At 37.4% G+C, this 19,895-nt stretch overlaps 1 protein-coding gene across 2 annotated transcripts in view; it reads left to right on the plus strand.

Moving 5' to 3' along the window:
- LOC127935610 (PHD finger protein 14) overlaps positions 1-19,895 on the plus strand; it is an 87,213-nt gene that overhangs the window by 6,833 nt on the left and 60,485 nt on the right. For both annotated transcript variants that reach the window (XM_052533680.1, XM_052533681.1), the window contains exons 5-8: positions 13,789-13,948; positions 14,723-14,834; positions 16,233-16,370; positions 19,710-19,856. In XM_052533680.1, coding sequence (XP_052389640.1) covers positions 13,789-13,948; positions 14,723-14,834; positions 16,233-16,370; positions 19,710-19,856 — 557 coding nt within the window. The remainder of the gene's footprint in view (positions 1-13,788; positions 13,949-14,722; positions 14,835-16,232; positions 16,371-19,709; positions 19,857-19,895) is intronic.

The following is a 19,895-nucleotide window of genomic DNA, read 5'->3' on the forward strand; positions in this document are numbered from 1 at the left end:
GCGATCTTGTCCCTTCGCGCGGAACTTCTTTCAATCAAATCAGACATTGGAGAAATAATAGACTCAAAGATCGAACAACTCGCTGTCGCTATCAGAGGAGAACTTTCGGCATTTAAAAACGAGGCCAGCACGGCAATCTCGGAGATTAAAGTAACGATGGACGATCACTCTGCGAAATTAGTAAATCTGGAAAGTTATGCTTCCACTTCTTCTGACACAGTGGCTAAGTTGGAACAAGATCTGGGAAAGCTAAAGCGTACAGTGGAACAACTTACAGAAAAATGCACTGACCTAGAAAGCCGCAGCAGAAGACAAAATATCCATATACTGAACATTAAAGAGGGCGCTGAATCCGGAATAAAGCCTAGAGATTTCGTTGCCCGACTCCTCGCAGAGGCCCTATCCTTAGAGAAACCCCCGCACGTAGACCGAGCCCACCGAGCTCTACGCGCCCGTTCTGGAAATGATGAACCACCCCGAGCCTTCATTTTGCGCTTGCATTATGTCCACGAGATGGAAGAAATAATGCAAAAGGCGGCCAAGATGCAGCAGATTCTCTTCAGAGGTGAAAGAATTAATATCTTTCCGGACTTTCCGCCTGCTGTGGTAAAGCGACGCGCACTTTTTAAACGCGCGAGGGAGTTGCTGAAGGATAAACCCGGAGTCAAATACGGACTGCAATACCCCGCTAAACTGAGGGTCTCGCATAACGGTAAAGAATTCTATTTCACCGATCCAGACAAAGCAGTCAAGTTCGCCGAAAGCAACTTTGGAATTTCAGAACCAGTGTAAAGGATATCGTTGGACTGAGTCAAAGTAAGATCAGAATAATGTGAATGCTGGTGAGCTTCATTCAGCATCGACTCTTTATATGACTGTTCACATAACTCTTGGTGTCATGTTATATTGAGATGCTCCCCTTGTACTCCTTATTACGGAGCTGTGTTGATACGAGTTTTTGGAAGTTTAAGGTTTGATATTTTTTTGAAGGTATTTGCTAGATTTTTTCCTTATTTTATTATATAATTTGTTGTTATATTTTACTTCTTGTGTAATTCCGTATCGCACCGCGTGTTCTAGTTAGTCGGTTAGATGGCGGGATTATTGTTTATGTTTTGGGGAACGTGGGATGGGAGCCTGTTTAAAATAATCCAAGGTTCTAAACAAGCAGTGAAGATGATTGATCTCATTTTTAATCAAGCAAAATAACTACTCAAAGTAACAGAAAAGGTCTTAAATGTATGTCATGGAATGTTAAAGGATTAAATCACCCGGTTAAGAGAAGCAAAATATTATCACATCTAAAATCTCTCTCATCAGATATAATTTTTCTGCAGGAAACTCATCTCAAAGTGGACTCTAAAGACAAATTAAAAGGTAGCTGGATAGGACAGATATATCAATCTAATTATTCGGTTAAATCTAGGGGGGTTGCTATTTTATTAAGAAAAGGAATTCCATTTAAACAAAATGCTTTGAAAACCGATAGGGAGGGTCGTTACATTATTCTATCTGGTGAGATTTATGGTTTCCCGATTACGTTAATAAATGTCTATGGTCCAAATAATGACGAACCAGACTTTTTTAGGAAGGTATTTTCTCTTATCCCCAAATTGTCCCAAACAAATCTTGTTATAGGAGGGGACTTTAATTGTGTCCTTGACGCTTATCTCGATAGATCATCGCTCAAAATTCCTTCACAGTCTAATTCAAGAAATTTTTTGAATGCTTTTGTTAATAATTATAGTTTGATAGATATATGGAGACTTATGCACCCTACTGATAGAGATTATACGTTTCACTCACATGTACATAATGTATACACCCGTATTGATTTTTTTTTAGTAGACAACAATCTTATTTCCAATATCCTAAACTCTAAAATTCACGATATACTGATTTCAGATCATGCCCCAGTTTCATTTGAAGTTGTTTTTGACCAAACATCTTTTACCCGACCTCTATGGAGGATGGACCCTCAGTTAATTGATGACCCCAAGTTCATTGATTTCATGAGTTTACAATTGGAAATTTTTTTCAATAGCAACGATAAGCCAGATACATCATCAGGTTTGCTCTGGGAAACATTAAAAGCATTTATTAGAGGTTGTGTTATATCATACCAAGGATCCCGGAATAAATTATACAAAACAAAATTAATTGGTTTAGCAAATCAAATTCATCAGCTAGACTTTGAAAATGCACTAAACCCCTCGTTAGACACTTATAAGAAAATTTTACAATTAAGGTATGAGTATAATAATATAGTCTCTACTAAAATTAATAGAACTTTTCATTTTATTAAACAAAAATACTTTGAATTTGGAGAGAGGCCCCATAAATTACTAGCCAGACAATTGCGTAAAATAGATAGTGAAAGGACAATTCATAAAATAAAGACCAAAGGAGGGACGCACTTTATTGCATCGAAAGATATAAACCAATGTTTCAAGGATTTTTACTCAAAGTTATACTCTTCAAACACTGATTTGGACCCTCAGGTAATGGATACTTTTTTACGTAAATGTAATCTCCCCAGGCTATCTCCAGAAGATAAGGCATCTCTTAATAAAGATATTTCTTTAGAGGAACTAAAGAACACTATAAATACTTTGAAGAGCGGCAAAACCCCCGGTCCTGACGGACTGCCAGTCGAACTATATAAAAAATTCACCGACACTCTTACTCCATATTTGCTTAAAACTTTTCAACAAGCGTTAACAACTGGACTACCACCAACCTTTTCTGAAGCTATTATCACAGTAATCCCTAAAAAAGGTAAAAATCCTGAAGAAGTCGAGGCATATAGACCTATCTCCCTTCTCAATGTTGATCAAAAAGTATTATCTAAAACTCTTGCTAATAGACTCTGCAAATTAATTAATAAACTGGTTAACACAGATCAGAATGGATTCATTCCAGGAAGAAGCACTATGCATAATATTAGACGATTATTTAATATAATTTATCATCCTAAGGCAGTCCGAGACAATTTGGTTGTGATCTCATTAGATGCCGAAAAGGCGTTTGACCGAGTAGAGTGGCCTTACTTGTTCGCTGTCCTTGAGAAATTTGATATGGGAGATGAGTTTATAACCTGGATTAAAATTTTATACAGTAGTCCAGCAGCACGGGTTTTAACAAATAAAACAATTTCAGATTCTTTCTCTCTTCAAAGAGGAACCAGACAGGGCTGTCCCCTCTCACCCCTTTTGTTTGCGTTAAGTGTAGAACCCCTTGCAGAAACCATTCGTTCTAACTCTTGCATACATGGCTTCAGTACTTCAAATACCATTAATAAAATATCGCTGTATGCAGATGATATTTTGCTTTATATTACTCAACCACAAGTAAGCCTTCCTGATATACTCAAGACCATCACTACCTTTGGGAAATTTTCTGGCTTTAAAGTTAACTTGGAAAAAAGTGAACTCATGCCCATTGGTTTGAAGGATTTATCCTTAATACATTCTTCCCCATTTAAAGTTTCCAAGGAAAAAATTGTATACTTGGGAATTGTGGTTACTTATAAATATTCTCTGCTCTTCAAATCTAATTTCAACCCCTTGCTGTCCAAGTTACAAAACTGTATACACTACTGGAGGACTCTCCCGATCTCCCTAATGGGCAGAATAAATGCAATAAAAATGATATTTCTTCCTCAAATATTATATTTATTTCGTAATATTCCAATACTTTTGCCAAAGTCCTTCTTTAAACGCCTAGATTCGATTATTCTTCCCTTTCTTTGGAATTATAAGAGTCACAGAATCAAAAAAGTTCATCTTTGTAAATCTAAACATGAGGGGGGTTTAGCCCTTCCAGACTTTCGCCTTTATTATTGGGCCACTCATTTACAAGTTTTTTCATTATGGTTGGAACAGTCTGCTGTTGCCCCGGATTGGCTCCAGATAGAGCGGGATTACTGCCATCCTTATGATCTTGGAGCAGTGTTACTCTCCCCAGTGATATTAGACCAAGCAGCAGTTAATAATATTGTCATAAAAAGTCAGTTACGCGTTTGGAGACAGATGAGAGAATACCTTAAGATAAAATCTCTCTCTCTTTTAATTCCAATTGCAAATAACCCCTCATTCCCCCCTTCAAGGTTGGATACAACCTTTACTCAATGGAAGGAATTGGGTATATGCACAATCAAGGACCTTTATCTTGAGGGGGCTTTAGCTTCCTTTATGCAACTACAACAGAAATATAATCTCCCAAAAAATCATTTTTTCAGATTTTTACAAATAAGGAATTACCTACGTACATATAAAGTTTCCCTAGACGAGGCCCCTCCCTCAGTCATTGATGATTGTCTTATACAGTTCAGAGGAAACAAATGTCAGCTATCTTTAATTTATGGAAGGTTACTAGCAGTTACTTCCCCTTCTACAAAGTTGATCAGAGAGGAATGGGAGCGAGAGATTGGAGTTGGAATCTCTGAGGAGGTTTGGCAGAGTGGCTTGGAGGATATTGATAAACAATCGGTCAACACTAGACTATGCCTCATTCAATTTAAGGTTCTACATAGATTACACTTCTCTAAAAAGAAATTACATAGGATTTTTCCCAATATCTCTCCTATTTGTGATAAATGTAAAAGAGAGGATGCTGATTTGGCTCATAGTTTTATTTTCTGTCATAAAATACAGGGATTCTGGTGTGAGCTATTTAAAGTGCTTTCAGATATTCTTAATGTGAACTTGGCTCCAGACCCTGTGCTCATTATATTAGGGCATTCTAATTATATATCTTCATTGAACAGTGCTCAACAGAAATTCCTTACATATTGTTTGATAACAGCCAATAAATTGTTATTACTGTTTTGGAAAAAGGTTAATCCTCCCGCAATCAAACTATGGCTTGAGGAACTGGTATCTACTCTGCACTTGGAACGAACCAGATATCTTTTAAAAGGCAACATTAAACAATTTCACAAGATTTGGGACCCTTTCTTCTGTTACCTCAAAAGTAATTCTATTCCTTAATTCAATGTATTGTAAATTAAAAGTTATTTTGAATCTCACTGTATTGTATATTAACAGGCTTGGGATGGGGTGTTACAAATTTTTTTTTTTTTTTTTTTTTTTTTTTTTGTGCATATAAGAAAATTAATCCAGGATCATGTGATTATTGTAAGGTTTTTCTGATAATCGAATAAAATTTATTTGACAAGAGATTATATTTTGTACAAAGAGAATCATTTTGATGACCTTTAAGATCCAGCACAAAATTGTCATTGCTATTGTGGAAAGAAAGATTGTATCAATGTAATGAAAATCATTCTGGTTTTTATGCAAAATATAAAGTACTGTTTAAAATTTTGGGGTGAAAAAGTAAAAGTTGTGTGGGCTTTATTTATCAAAAATACAGTAAAAATAGTAATATTGTATGATATTACTGCCATGTGAAGTATTTTAATGATATTTGATTGTTAATTTATTTTAATAAATATTATTAATAAAATCTTATATTTACACTTTTATTTTAAAATGTAATTAATTCCTGTAATGGCAAAACTGAATTTTCAGCAGCCAAGCAGCTATTACTCCAGTCTTCAGTGTCATCAGAAATGGTTCTAATATGCTAATTTGCTCGAGAAACATTTCTTGTCTAAAAGCTAAAACTATAATAATATTAATAAAAAAAAAATAAAAATAAAAAAACTTTTGAAATGTTTTAAATGTCTTTGTGTGTGTGTGTGTCTGTGTATTAGGGAGCATGAGAAATGGCATTTCTAAACAGCTGTTTGTATCAAGCAATTTTGTCATTTTTCAAAGAAAGGAAAAAGTTACATTTTAGGAGCCATTGGGTAGGGTCATTTTTAGTCTGAAGATGTCAGTGGTGTTATCTAAGTCAAATAAGCTGCACTCTCAAACTGATAGCATGTCTTAGTTAGAAGATGGTTAAATCAGTCACTGGCTCTGCCACCCTGGTTAGATGACACATACAACAACAGTGAGGGATCCATTCCAAGCTAACATGCTTTCTCGCGCGCACACACATACACATACACACACACACACACACTCACACACTCACTCCTCCCCCTTTAGTGTCAGCTCACTAAAACAAGCTACTTCATAACCTAGCGCCGCTGAATCAGAGGGCAACCTTGAAGCATCCAGGAGTCTTTACTGGGCCAAGAGCAGTGTTGCAGTGTCAGCGCTCAGAGCCACACACTTCTCAGATTCATACACACACAAAGTCTCTTGCTCTCCTCTTCAGGAGTGAAATAGAAAGTATAAAATGCAGTAAGGCCTATGTAGCAGTCCTCCTCCTCTCACTCTCTTCTTCTTGTTTTGTCAGTCCTGTTGTGGGAGTATTTGAGGACTTTTAAAAGTGGCATGATCAATACTTCACATCATGGTACCATTAATTTAATAGTAAAGAAGACATGTATCATGCTGTAGCTGCTTTGTACTTGCCTTTTCATGCATTTTTTTGTTGTTGTTTTATTTATTTTTTATATACCACATAATAATATTATAATTATTCCAATAAGAAAGATACATTTGGATTCAGAAGAATTTGGTATAATGATACGAATTTGGTATTATTGGTTATATACACTCACCTAAAGGATTATTAGGAACACCATACTAAAACTGTGTTTGACCCCCTTTTGCCTTCAGAACTGCCTTAATTCTACGTGGCATTGATTCAACAGGGTGCTGAAAGCATTCTTTAGAAATGTTGGCCCATATTGATATGATAGCATCTTGCAGTTGATGGAGATTTGTGGGATGCACATCCAGGGCACGAAGCTCCGGTTCCACCACATCCCAAAGATGCTCTATTGGGTTGAGATCTGGTGACTGTGGGGGCCATTTTATTACAGTGGACTCCGTGTCATGTTCAATAAACCAATTTGAAATGATTCAAGCTTTGTGACATGGTGCATTATCATGCTGGAAGTAGCCATCAGAGGATGGGTACATGGTGATCATAAAGGGATGGACATGGTCAGAAACAATGCTCAGGTAGGCCGTGGCATTTAAACGATGCCTAATTGGCACTAAGAAAGAAAACATCGCCCACACCATTACACCATGACCAGCAGCCTGCACAGTGGTAACAAGGCATGATGGATCCATGTTCTCAATCTGTTTAAGCCAAATTCTGACTCTATCATCTGAATGTCTCAACAGAAATCATCAGAGACTCATCAGACCAGGCAACACTTTTCCAGTCTTCAACTGTCCAATTTTGTTGAGCTCATGCAAATTGTAGCCTCTTTTTCTATTTGTAGTGAAGATGAGTAGTACCCAGTGGGTTCTTCTGCAATTGTAGCCCATCAGCCTCAAGGTTGTGCGTGTTGTGGCTTCACAAATGCTTTGCTGCATACCTCGGTTGTAATGAGTGGTTATTTCAGTCAACGTTGCCCTTCTATCAGCTTGAATCAGTCGGCCCATTCTCCTCTAGCACCAACAAGGCATTTTTGCCCACGTGACTGCTGCATACTAGATGTTTTTCCCTTTCACACCATTCTTTGTAAACCCTAGAAATGGTTGTGCGTGAAAATCCCAGTAACTGAGCAGATTGTGAAATACTCAGACCGGCCCGTCTGGCACCAACAACCATGCCACGCTCAAAATTGCTTAAATCACCTTTCTTTCCCATTCTGGCATTCAGTTTGGCGTTCAGGAGATTGTCTTGACCAGGACCACACCCCTAAATGCATTGAAGCAACTGCCATGTGATTGGTTGATTAGATAATTGCATCGTAATTTTTTTTAATTTATTTATTTTTTTTACTGCCCAGCAATCAAGTCATTCTTTTTAAGCTCAATGATTGTCAAAGATTGTGAAAGTAAAGTGATTGTAATATTTTGAAGATGGCAATAATAAGGAAGTAGGTAAGAGAGTATTGTGAGCCTTGCCATTTTCTCTGTATAATCTTACATCCTGCATTTAGTAATATGGTAAATACTTAAGTGCTCTTATTCAAATGCTTTATATATAGGTTAGGTTAGAGGAAAGGTCAGCCAAAAAAAAAAAATAATGTTCATAATTCACCTACTGTCATGTTGTTTCAAACCTGCATGGCTTTTCTTTCTTCTTTGAAACACACAAAAAATATATATATTGTACAATGTTGGTAACCAAATGAAGTGTTTGGTGACCAGTGATATCCATTATATGGACCAAAAACACTCTTGTGTTCCATAAAAAAGAAATAAAGATTTGACAAAAAAAAAAAAAAAAAAAAAAAAAAAAAAAAAAAAAATTCTGGCTGAACTATCCCTAGTCACCAGTCTAACTGATCCAATATCTACTTGAATGATATTTTCCTATAGATCATATCAGTACAGAGAGTGGCAGCAGCTTCCAAGGGGTTGGACAGCTGTTTTAGAGCAAAATTCTTGACCTGGGTTAGTCGCTTGCCACCTGCTAGTACCAGCTGCTCCATGGTACCAGTATTCCCAGTGGGAGAGGGCATGATTGGTCCAGGAGGTGGGGCGGCCCTCATGGCTGACTGTGTCACAGATGCTCGCTTGATATTTGTGCACTAGTTTGAAAAGGTGACCTTTAGACAAGTGCCACTGAATAAGGTGCAGTTTCTGTAATGCTCGTCACATTCAGACCATCATCCCAGACCAGGGATCGGTCATTCTTTCCTCATGTCAGCTATTTTGGGTCAGCCGTAGAGCTTTTGAAAAGCATTGAAAAGACTTATTTTCTACAGTCTGCCGCAGTAAAAAATGGGATGTCACGTCTCAAACTGTGGGGTGCATGGGTGGTTGCTGAAACAAAGGATTTAGATTCTAATCTGCCTATTTACAGAGCCAAAGTTCAAATGGCAGTTTTGCTTAACGTTGCAGTATTTGGATAACTCCACTCGGCAGCAAGATTTGGAAATGTTCTTGGTAAGGGTCCAGGAAAAATTGAATGATAAAGTATTGGAGCAATGGGGCCACAAGAGCAGCACCGAAGATAAGAGACAAGCTGTCATCCTTAGATGCACACAAGTGTCTCACAGCTTGACTCTGAACTCGGCAGTCTGTGGAGGCTTTGACCTCGCATATGGCCTCGCATAAACCTTAAAGGGAAAGACTCTATCAGAGAAAAGTGATGGAGACTCATCTTCAATAAGAGCAGAGAGCAATACCGGAGCCTCTTGGTTCCAGTAGTTGACACTTTGTTCCCGTCTGAGCTCAAACTAGCGCTCGCACAATGCTTTTGATTAGCATCTAACTCTAATGCGCTCAATTTGCACGCTCGTCATTACCCGAGAAGTGTTAAAAGAGGTGCTCCTCACCATACTTGGTCTGGTCTGCAATGGCTATTCAAGCTAATTATGAATCCTTGTTTTCCGCCTCCTACTTGTTTGTTGTTTTTATGTCCTTTAGTAGTTCATTAAAACAAAAAGAGGAATTTTCCCGGCTGTGTTGTAATGGTCGACACTGTCATTCAGTGGAGTGAGTTTATTAAAACCGTTCCCCAGTAAAAAGCATCACATCGTTCACTAATGGCTTTGCACTCATTGGAACACCAATTACCAAGCTGCTGGTATTGATTTCAGTAAGACCCTAATGAGTTCTGGACCGTAAAGTTAATTATTTCCCCAAACAAGTGCAATTAATTTAAGTTGGTTACTTGCTTAAATGCTTTTTTTTTCTTTTGATCAAATTTAGTCCTCATAGGATTTTTATTTAGTATTTTTTTTTATGTTATCTTCTGCTTTGTCTCACTTAGTCTTGAGTAAGTTTTCAGTTAAGTCCAACTTGCATATCCAATATGCTCGTTTCATATTTACTAAAATAAGAATGTGTCCATTAGGGGTGTAATAATGCACTGATGCATTTTAATCATTCTAAATACTTAATGTTGAATGTTATAATGACTATCATTTTCACTGAATTATTTGTTCATTATGTTATCCATATCTATTTTATTCCTGACGTATATTCATTTGTAAAATAATGTGAAACTTAAGGACGATGAATTCAACCAGACTGATGCGTCATGTTACTCTCCTGTACACACACAATTGTTGAATAAAAGTCCTTATTTTTGTTTTCTTTGCACACAAAAAGTATTATTTTAGTTTTTATAACGTTACGGTTGAACCACTGATGCCACATTGACTGTTTTAACAACGTCTTTACTACCTTACTGGACTTGAAAATGTTAGTTACATTGCCGTCTGTGCAGGGTCAGAAAGCTCTTGGATTTCATCAAAAATATCATAATTTAATACGACGGACAAATGTTTTACGGTTTTGGGACAACATGAGGGTGAGTGATTAATGAAAGAATGTTATTTTTTGGGTGAATTATCCCTTTAAAACTTGGTCTAGTGCAAACCAGACAAAAACAAATGATTGGAGACTAGTCTGTCTTGTGCTTTAAGCTGTGTATTTTGATACAGGACTAATGGCTTTGTTTTTCCCATTTATTTCATGTTGTGTTATGACAGTTTTTGTGATGGGTCTATGTTTTGGGAACACTGTGAGAGGCTTTGTGTGCTGAACTGCCTCGTTTTATAAATAGGCTTCTCATCAGAAGTTAAACAGATTTGCTTGAAGGTATTTGCTGTGTGGAGTGTAGCAGGATGCATTGAAACCCCTTTGCAGTTTGTATTTTCACACTGGTGCAGAAGAGAAGAGCTTCACAGAAGAGCTCACATTATCCTTTTGTACAGATGGGTAATTGCTAAATTATTTCAGGTTAAGTATTTTGCTCAAGGTTAAAAACATGTTTCTCCCTTGCTCTGTTTGATCTTCCAGTCCTCAGAACATAAGCGCTGTTCTCTTGCTTCCTGTCGAAGTTTCAGCTTGCCTTCATGGAGGATTGTATGATGCAAGGCATGTGACCCTAGGCTGGGTTGTGGCAGTCTCTGCCTCAGGTGGTGTGCCTGTGGGTTTACAAGGTACCAAAGTGTTAAAATGACACTTTAGGCCTAGTGGTTCTTGGCTGGAGTAAGCTGTTCTTGGAATGAGTCGCAATGTCTCAAAATAGTCAAACTGAGAATATCTAACCATCTGTGTGACCTGAAGGTAAAGTTTAATTGGTTGGTGCTGGAGGATAATTATTCAAAACACAGAATTCAGATCGCATCTAAATCACTAAAATTAATCCTTTTTAAAGTCTTAAAGTTGTCCAGGTAAAGTCCTGACTTGAATCCATTGGAAAGGATGTGAAGAGGACCTAAAAACATTGTACCATTGTGTTCTTTAGAAATTCTGTTAACCCCGGGGTGTTTCAGCGATGGTTGTTCCTTCACTTATAGACCTGTATAGTTTGATTTAGTTTAAATAAAAGTTATCTGTTTGTAAAAATATTGTAAAGGAATGAAAGTCTGGAAATGTTATTTTTTTATAATATGCAGAAGGAAAGTATGTAATGTGTTCAATAGCTAGGCTACATGCAGGAGTAGTGAAAACAATTTGGACTTTCATTGACTATTGGTACAAAACAGTTAAAACACAGCTGAATAAAACCAATTTATTAAGCAAATTCAAGCCTTTGTTCTTAAAAAGGTGCCTTGCTGCATCCCATTGGTTTCATCCCAGCTTCACAGAATACAAGTATTCAATTAAAATGTTATCTGGTTTGATAGAAACTAGATTTTTTTTTTCTTTTTTTTTCCACTTGCATGTGTTTAATTTTATTTCTTTTCACTCGCCTCTTAATGAGGAAATTATTTATTCCATGCATTGCTGGTTATGAAAATCATGGTATTGTTTTGTGTAAGAGAGAGTGCTGGTTTTCAAAAGGCTTTTTTTTTAGTAACTGTGAATCTGTTTTGCTGGTTTACATCAAGGCAGTTGCCGTTCGTAGCTTTTACCTCATCTTTTTTCCCCTCTCTCTATTTCTCCTTTACCATGTCTGTGGGCTCTAATTGGCCCTATTCATTCCTGTGCCCCCCGACCCGCTTCTGTTGTTCCTCTCTGTGCTCCTGCTTTGCATGCTGACTTGGCTAATATCTGAGCCATTGAAGAAATCTACACTTCATCCTGGATGAAAAATGTTAGCATTTAGGGAAGAAACAGAGTGAATATAATTGAAATACATCGCTGCGGTGAACGTTAACTCATTAATCATTTGACAAAGACAGAAAGAGTCAAAGGACATCATATTAAAGGAATGTTCTGGTTTCAATATGGATTAAAAATTGTAATTATTAATTACCCCTGGAAATAATGTTTTTTTTTTTTTTTTTTTAATAGAATAAACAGAACAGAGTTGGGCAATACACTTTAAAATATTGTTTATAGCCACAAGTATAGCATAGCCACACAATTTCTTTTTTTTTTTTTTTTTTTGGTTGTGTGCCAAACCTCCATTAAATCTTAAAAGTGTTCCTCTTGATTTTGTCACCACCGTTCCCCAGGTCGCTCTTTAACTGCCAAGCTCCTCATTTCTGACAAGGATAATCTTCTCCTCAGGGATTATGACACTGTTCTATAGTCATCACTTTTTCCCAGTTTAGCTCATATTAGCCAGCGCCCTGTGGCTTAGCAGGTCCAGCTTTGTATCTGAGTTCAAAAGGAACATCTGAGATTTGCCTGACGGTTCAGCAGTAAGTCCATTAAACCAGCAAACTGATCATTGCGAGCTCCAGCCCTATGGTTCAAAGCCCAGTCAGAAGTATGCACCCAACTGTTGCCAGCAGTGTTCCCATAATACCTTTCTTTAAGAAAATAAACGTCAGGCTGGGCTTCATAATGGGACCCATTACAACTTGGTTCAAAAAGACTGCATGGTGAGAACATGAAAGCCTAATATTTGTTTCCACTGGTGAGAGATGCTGTGTGGTTTTCACATCCACTTAGGTTACCTTTGACCAGGACGATTCTGGCAAACATAAATTGTCCAGCTCAACATATTTTACTTTACGAAATTGCACACCTAAATTGTTCCCCTTAGCTTTAATACCGACCACTCCCAAGTTCTTCTGTGTTTATCACTACAGCCTGCTGGTTGGAACTCAGAGAAAAGCCATGTTTAAGCATTCACTGCACATTTTGCTGTTTGGGGCTTTTGTGGTGAGTATGCAAAGTACCCAAACTTTTATTTGCTTGTCTCTCTCTCCATTTCTCCAATGCCCGGGGGCTGGGTTTGCTGTATTAGGAACAGGAACGTTATCTCTGCAGTGTTGAGAAGGAGCCTATTGCTGCACTTTGGTGGCACGGAGCACGTTTGCTGAGTGTAATAGGCGTCATGGTAACCTGATCAGCACAGTAATTGTCTTGGCAACCTGAGGAAATTAAGGGGAAAGCATTTGAAATGCTTTTGCTGGCCCAATGCCTCCATCTTTGACTTGTGATGCTAGCATTTGATCAAATGGCCTTATTATTAGCTTTGTCTGGAAAAAGTTTAGCTACAAAGGCATTCTGTGCACTAGATGTCTTTTTTTTCTTTTGTCTTATTGATGCTTCCATGGTGAAGTCATTATTGCTATTTCAAAACAGCCTCGACTATGCCAACCAGTTAACATTACGTTGTATCTTGACATTTAATTTAAGAAAATTTTGAGAAAAGAAACAAACAAACTATATTTAGTTTATCAATACATCAGAAAAGTTCTATTTTTAAATAAATCTATTCATCAAAGAGTCCTTGAATAAATAAATAAATAAATATTAAGAGGCACACATGTTTTCAAAATTTGAACATTTGAATATGCATATTTATGCATGTACTTCACAGATTCAGTGTTTGCGAATGGGTTATTTTGCAACAACCGTACAAGAAGAACTGAGCCCTCAGTAAAATTAAATACTCAACATTAATTTCATTAATTCAGATTGATATTTATTTATTTTTCTCTCTCAGGTTGTTATGGTGTCGATGGTGAAAGTGACTCGATCATGAGCTCGGCCTCGGAGAACTCGACAGAACCGTGGTTCTGTGACGCGTGCAAGAATGGCGTCACGCCCAGCTGCGAACTCTGTCCCAGTCAGGACGGCATCTTCAAAGAAACTGATGCGGGGAGGTGAGTTTTAACCGATGCTCGGTCTGATATTACATTTATTATCATTAGCACGCTCATTAAAGGCACAGCCATCCCCGTCAAACCTTTCCTTGTTTGAGTTACTCCATTAACTGTTGTATATCCATTTAAAGTTTTATGCCAACCTCTGAGCTAAGATTCTGGAAAAATGCCAAATAAGTGAAATACTTGAAGAGGCGCAGGCATGTGCAGGATGAGTGAAGGAGAGAAGAAGTGGTGGATTTGGCTAGGAGGGAGGGATGGGGCTGAGAGAGAGGGAGCGGAAGAGGAAGAGGCAGTCGTCTGAAGCGTGAAGACTCAAGCCACGTTATCACTGATAGTGCTCCTCAGCCCGCCTGCACCCAAATTTACTACTTCACTAGAGCATGAAAAACACAGCAAATTAAAGTGTGGAGCGTGCACTCACCAAAGATGGATATCTTTATATTGGACTTCGGATTCTCCTTCCTAAAGTCTGCATTTGAAATTCTGTCACACCAAATGGCCAAGTTAAGGGTACATTTGGACCTGTAACTTGAGTATTTCCTCTTCTGAATGGCTTAAGGATTATAGTAGTTATTGATGGAATAGTGAATAGTAGTCCATTAACTAGATGCTGCTTTGTTCTGCTAACAATGGACCTGTGAATTAATGCTATTACAATCATATGATTTGTTATTCAGTCCATGAATTGATTAAGGAACTGGCCTTATACTATGAAAACTGTAAAATTAGATATTATGGATGAATGCTCAACTTTGCTTTGTTCTGCTGAAGGTGGGTGCACGTGGTGTGTGCCCTTTATGTTCCAGGGGTCGCATTTGGAGATATTGACAAGCTGCGGCCTGTGACACTCACAGAGATGAACTACTCAAAGTATGGAGCAAAGGCAAGTATCAGAAGTTACTAATGACGTACAGTTAAAAAATGTATTAAAATAACAATAACCAGCTAATCAAGGTCTTCAGGATCACTTGAAAAGTCAGAGGGCTGTGGGTCCCCAGGAGCAGGGTTGAAGACCTATACTGAACATTTATGTAATTTCTTTCTTCTGCTGCAAAATACACCATACTGTGAAATTCTAAAATGTTATGAAATATACATAACACTTACACTCACCATGACTGCATTTATTTGAATAGAAATACAGTAAAAACAGAACTTTAAGTTGTAGTAATATTTTTATATTTTGCAACTTAAAACTATTTTAATGGTTATGTGATATGAGGGTAAGCTGTCTTCAGTGTCAAATGATCTTTCAGAAATCATTCTAATATGCTGATTTAGTGCTGAAGAAATATTCTGAAACATTCAAGAAACCTAGTAGCTGTTTTTCAAACATTTTTAAAAAAAGTCCTAAAGAACAGCTTTCATTTGAAATGGAAATGTTTTGTAACATTATAAATGAGTTCACTGACACTTTTGATCAATTTAATCCACCCTTGCTGAATAAAAGTATGAATTAATATTTATATAAATAAGAAACTTCACTGGTAGTGTATTTGTATGTTAGTGTAGGTTTCACTGTATAATATGTACACATTTTTATTAAGAAAACAGAAATGAACATGAAATGAAAACAATCAATAAAATCACGGATTAATTCATGCATCCTAGATATTATTCAAACAAATTTAAATCGCTTAAAAAAAAAAAAAAAAACTCTTTTTTTTTGACACTATTTTAAAACTAAATAAATTCCTGATAAAAAATGTGAAGTGCTGACTTCCTTCTTTGAGCAAAGGGCGTCTTTCACTTCCCTCCCAAGAATTTCTGTCGACTGTAGACATTTTGACATTTACTCTATCTGACATTATTTTATGTGTCAGTAAGTCAGAAGAGGTTCCTTTTACTGGGAAGCAAATTGCTTTAGAAGCACCTGAAAGGCTTTCTTTAATGGTTTGTGCTGTACATGTGAAAAGAAATTACTCCTAGAGAAAGCCTATTATTATTTTAATTTTGAACTCCGTAATTGGAGAAAGTCAAATGGGCTTTTAGAGACTCAGTGTCCACCTTATCTTTAACATAGAACTATACAGTAAATGAATGTGGGATTGTTATAATGGTGTTTAAAGATATTTTTTCCATATCCAAGCCTTGTTACACAATCAGCTTTCAGTTTACCTTTCTTTCCTGACTGTAAAAATAGAAATAATCCCCAATCTCTAGTAGGAAAGTAATAATATGTGAAGTCAACAAATGCTCAAAAGTTTTCCGTCATTTTTTTCTTAGTACTTAAGTTTTCTGTCATTTGCTGTTGTCACAATAGCCTGTTAATGGTTTACAGGAGTGCAGTTTGTGCGAGGATGCACGCTTTGCTCGCACAGGTGTTTGCATCAGCTGTGATGCTGGAATGTGCCGCTCGTTCTTCCACGTTACATGTGCTCAACGAGAAGGGCTGCTGTCTGAAGCTGCTGCAGAAGAGGCAAGTGTGTGCTCACCCTCTTTGATCTGCATTATTTTATGTTTTTCTCCAACTTCCCCACAGTTGCGCTGTTGTGATGCCAGATTCTTAATGTTTAGTGGCATGCTTTTAACATTCCAGCTCTCATCCACCATTTTCAAAAAAAAAAAAAAAAAAAAAGTATTTATTTATTTATTTATTAATTATATATATATATATTTTCTCAAATCCATTTAAACACAAATACTGATTTTTGTTTTTTTACTTCATACCCACATTTGTTCTATTCTATTGGACTGTGCTTTTTTTTTTTTTTTTATTATATTCTGGATATTTCTTTTTACGGTTATGAAAATGGATGAAGACTGGGTTTTCCAAGCTCTAAAATAACAAAATCATCATGAAGATGTCATAAAAATATACCATTTGACTTGTATGCGGTAGGAAAGTTTCTAAAAAAATGTGGAGAATTTTAACCATACCACAACTGCTCCCCAGTGGATACTCTGCAGTGAATGGGTGCCGTTAGAATGAGAGTCAGAACAGCTGATAAAAACATTACAATAATCCTCAAGTAATCCACACTACTCCAGTCCATCAATTTACATCTTGTGCAAATGTCTTGATGGATAGTGATGTGAGAGGACAACAGCGGATGGACTTTTTCACTGGAGGAAGCATTATTATGTATAACAGACTGTCCTTTTGGCCAGAATCAACAGTCTAAAATGAATTGTTTCTTACAAACACGCAGTTTCTCGCTTCACAAGATGTTAATTGATGGACTGGAGTCGTGCAGGTTACTTGTGGATTATGTCACTTTTTTATCAGCTGTTTTCTCTAATTCGAATGGCACCCATTCACTGCAGAGGATTCACTGGTGAGCAAGGTATGGCATTCTAAATCTCTCCACATCTGTTCCGGTGAAACAAACTCATCTACATATCGGATGGCCTGAGGGAGAGTAAGTTTTTTGGTGAACTGTACCTTTAGGAAGATACTGATTCTCTGTCAACACCTTTTTCACATGCACGTTTGATCTTTATTAAATGCTGGAGTTTATCTAACAGATACCTGTAAGCGTAGAAAAAGGTCTCAGAGCACGAGGTCATCCAGTTGAATAAATTCCCAGCCCAGGCCATGCTCACAGACGATCAGCCTCGTGGCTAAAATATGCAGTACATATTAGGGAAGCATATGATGGTGGTGTTCAGCGCAGATAAACACTGGCGAAAAGTGCCTACTCACTGCAATCCACTTAATCCAGTCAGCTGTGCAAAGGGCCTCATATCAACAGGTGAGTGGGCTGATAGCATCCAGCGAGACACCTTAAGCCTAAATGATTCTGTGGATGACAGAAAATGGTTGTGCTTCTATCTGCCCTCAAGGGAGGGGGGTGGAATGCTATGCTTGTGAAGAGGAGATGTGAGCTCAGCTAGAGAAACTTGCTGCTAACGTCTCAGCTGCAGAGATTTGAAACTGCTGAAATAGGCTGTCATTGTCTAAGGTTTCCTCCCCTTCCATAGAAGGCTGTTTCTGAGAAAGGCAGAACTTCAGTGCCTTTCCATTTTTGGAAAAATCCCACCAGCCTTGCATCAGTCATTGTCTTGCCCCCCCAGCATCAGCTCCCACATTCTCTGGAAAATGTACTTGTCCTTTTAAAGGGAGGGGAATTTTTACAGGCCATTTGTGAATGGCTATTTATCACAGCTATCAGGGAATGCGCAGGCACCGATGGACTATAAAAATCTGGAGCATTTGGCATCATTATCCCAACAGTGAGAAAGCATGAACCTGTATTTCAGAAGATACTCCCGTTTCTCCTATAATCAAAATGTACATTAGAATTATCTGGTGTCTGAGCACACAAGCCCCTGCAACAATAGTCACGTTAACAATAATGAGGTATTTGAAGATGAAGGGAAGGATCTTGAAATAACCTTAATCAAATCACTGAGAGATTGTTCTTAAGGACTTCAGCCCTTCTCTCACCTTCCTCCAAGTTGTGTAAATTTTAAGAAGTAGATTAAACACTGTGTATTGCACCACATCCAATGTTTTGTTTTTACATGCTTTCAGACGACACGTTAGACATCAGTAGATTTTTTTTAATAATACTGACTTTGCAAGACATCTGCGTCTTTTGATCAACAGAACTGCTTTTCTTGTGTTTGTTGTTATTTTGGGTGTCTTTCTGTTTATTGGTTATTTGAGGAATTGCCGAATTAACAATCAGTCTCGAACACACAGGTTGACCAGTGTTTGTTTAGAGCAGGGTCTTCAGCAGGAGCGAATTGATCCACAGCCATACTGAAGAGGGTCTGCTAATTATGTTACATTTTATTCAAAAAAACGAAATTAAAGGGATACTCCATCCCAAAATGAATTTTTTGTCATTAATCACTTACCCCCATGTCGTTCCAAACCCGTAAAGGCTTTGTTTTTGTCTTCGGAACACAATTTAAGATATTTTGGATGAAAACCGGTAGGCTTGAGACGGTCCCATACACTGCCAATAAATAACAGTGTCAAGGTCCAGGAAAGTATGTAAAGCATTGTCAGAATAGTCCATCTGCCATCAGTGATTCAACTGTAACATTATGAAGCGACGAGAATACCTTTTGTACACATTGCCAAAATGGCGCTATGTTTATTTGGAGAGACATTGTTGAATAAAGTCATTATTTTTGTTTTCTTTGTGTACAAAAAAGTATTCTCATTGCTTCATAACGTTACGTTTGAATCTTTACGGACTATTCTGACGATGCTTTTTCATACTTTCCTGGACCTTGACACTGTTATTTATTTGACATTCTATGGGACAATCTCAAGCCTACCAGTTTTCATCCAAAACATCTTGATTTGTGTTCCGAACACGAATGAAGCTTTTATGGGTTTGGAACGAAATAATAAAAAAAAAAAACCTGAAAAATCTGACTCCAAACTTTTGATAGGTATCATAAATTATGAAAATGCATTAATATGATACTCTAAACTTGATGTTATAGGCCAGGCTGATCATCAGTTTTATATAATAAAATGTAACATCTCTTTATTTACCAAAGGGTACTTGGTAAGAAAACAATTAGTTTTGAGAGGCTGTGTTTCTGTATATACTCTATATACTGTGTCCAGTTGTCAAGCAGTCTATTAGCTTGCTGCCTTAAAACAGATTTGTGTTTATCACCATTTTACAATGGCTTTGTATTGTATGCATTTCATCCAGTCAGAATTTTAATTGGACCCGTCCATTTTATATTGTTAATAAAACATAATATAAAAGAGATTATTAATGACGTCATTCATGACTAATTTTTCTTTATGCCTGTATTTAAAGTCATGATCCACTTATACCCACAGGACATTGCCGATCCATTCTTTGCCTACTGCAAGCAGCATGCAGACCGCTTTGACAGGAAATGGAAAAGGAAGAATTACCTGGCCCTGCAGTCCTACTGCAAAGTGTCTTTGCAGGAAAGGGAGAAGCAGCTCACACCTGAATCTCAGGTCCGCTTTATTCTGAGGCAGACATTGCCTTCCATACAT

The sequence above is a fragment of the Carassius gibelio genome, chromosome A19 (assembly GCF_023724105.1).
Source record: "Carassius gibelio isolate Cgi1373 ecotype wild population from Czech Republic chromosome A19, carGib1.2-hapl.c, whole genome shotgun sequence".
Taxonomy (NCBI): Eukaryota; Metazoa; Chordata; class Actinopteri; order Cypriniformes; family Cyprinidae; genus Carassius; species Carassius gibelio.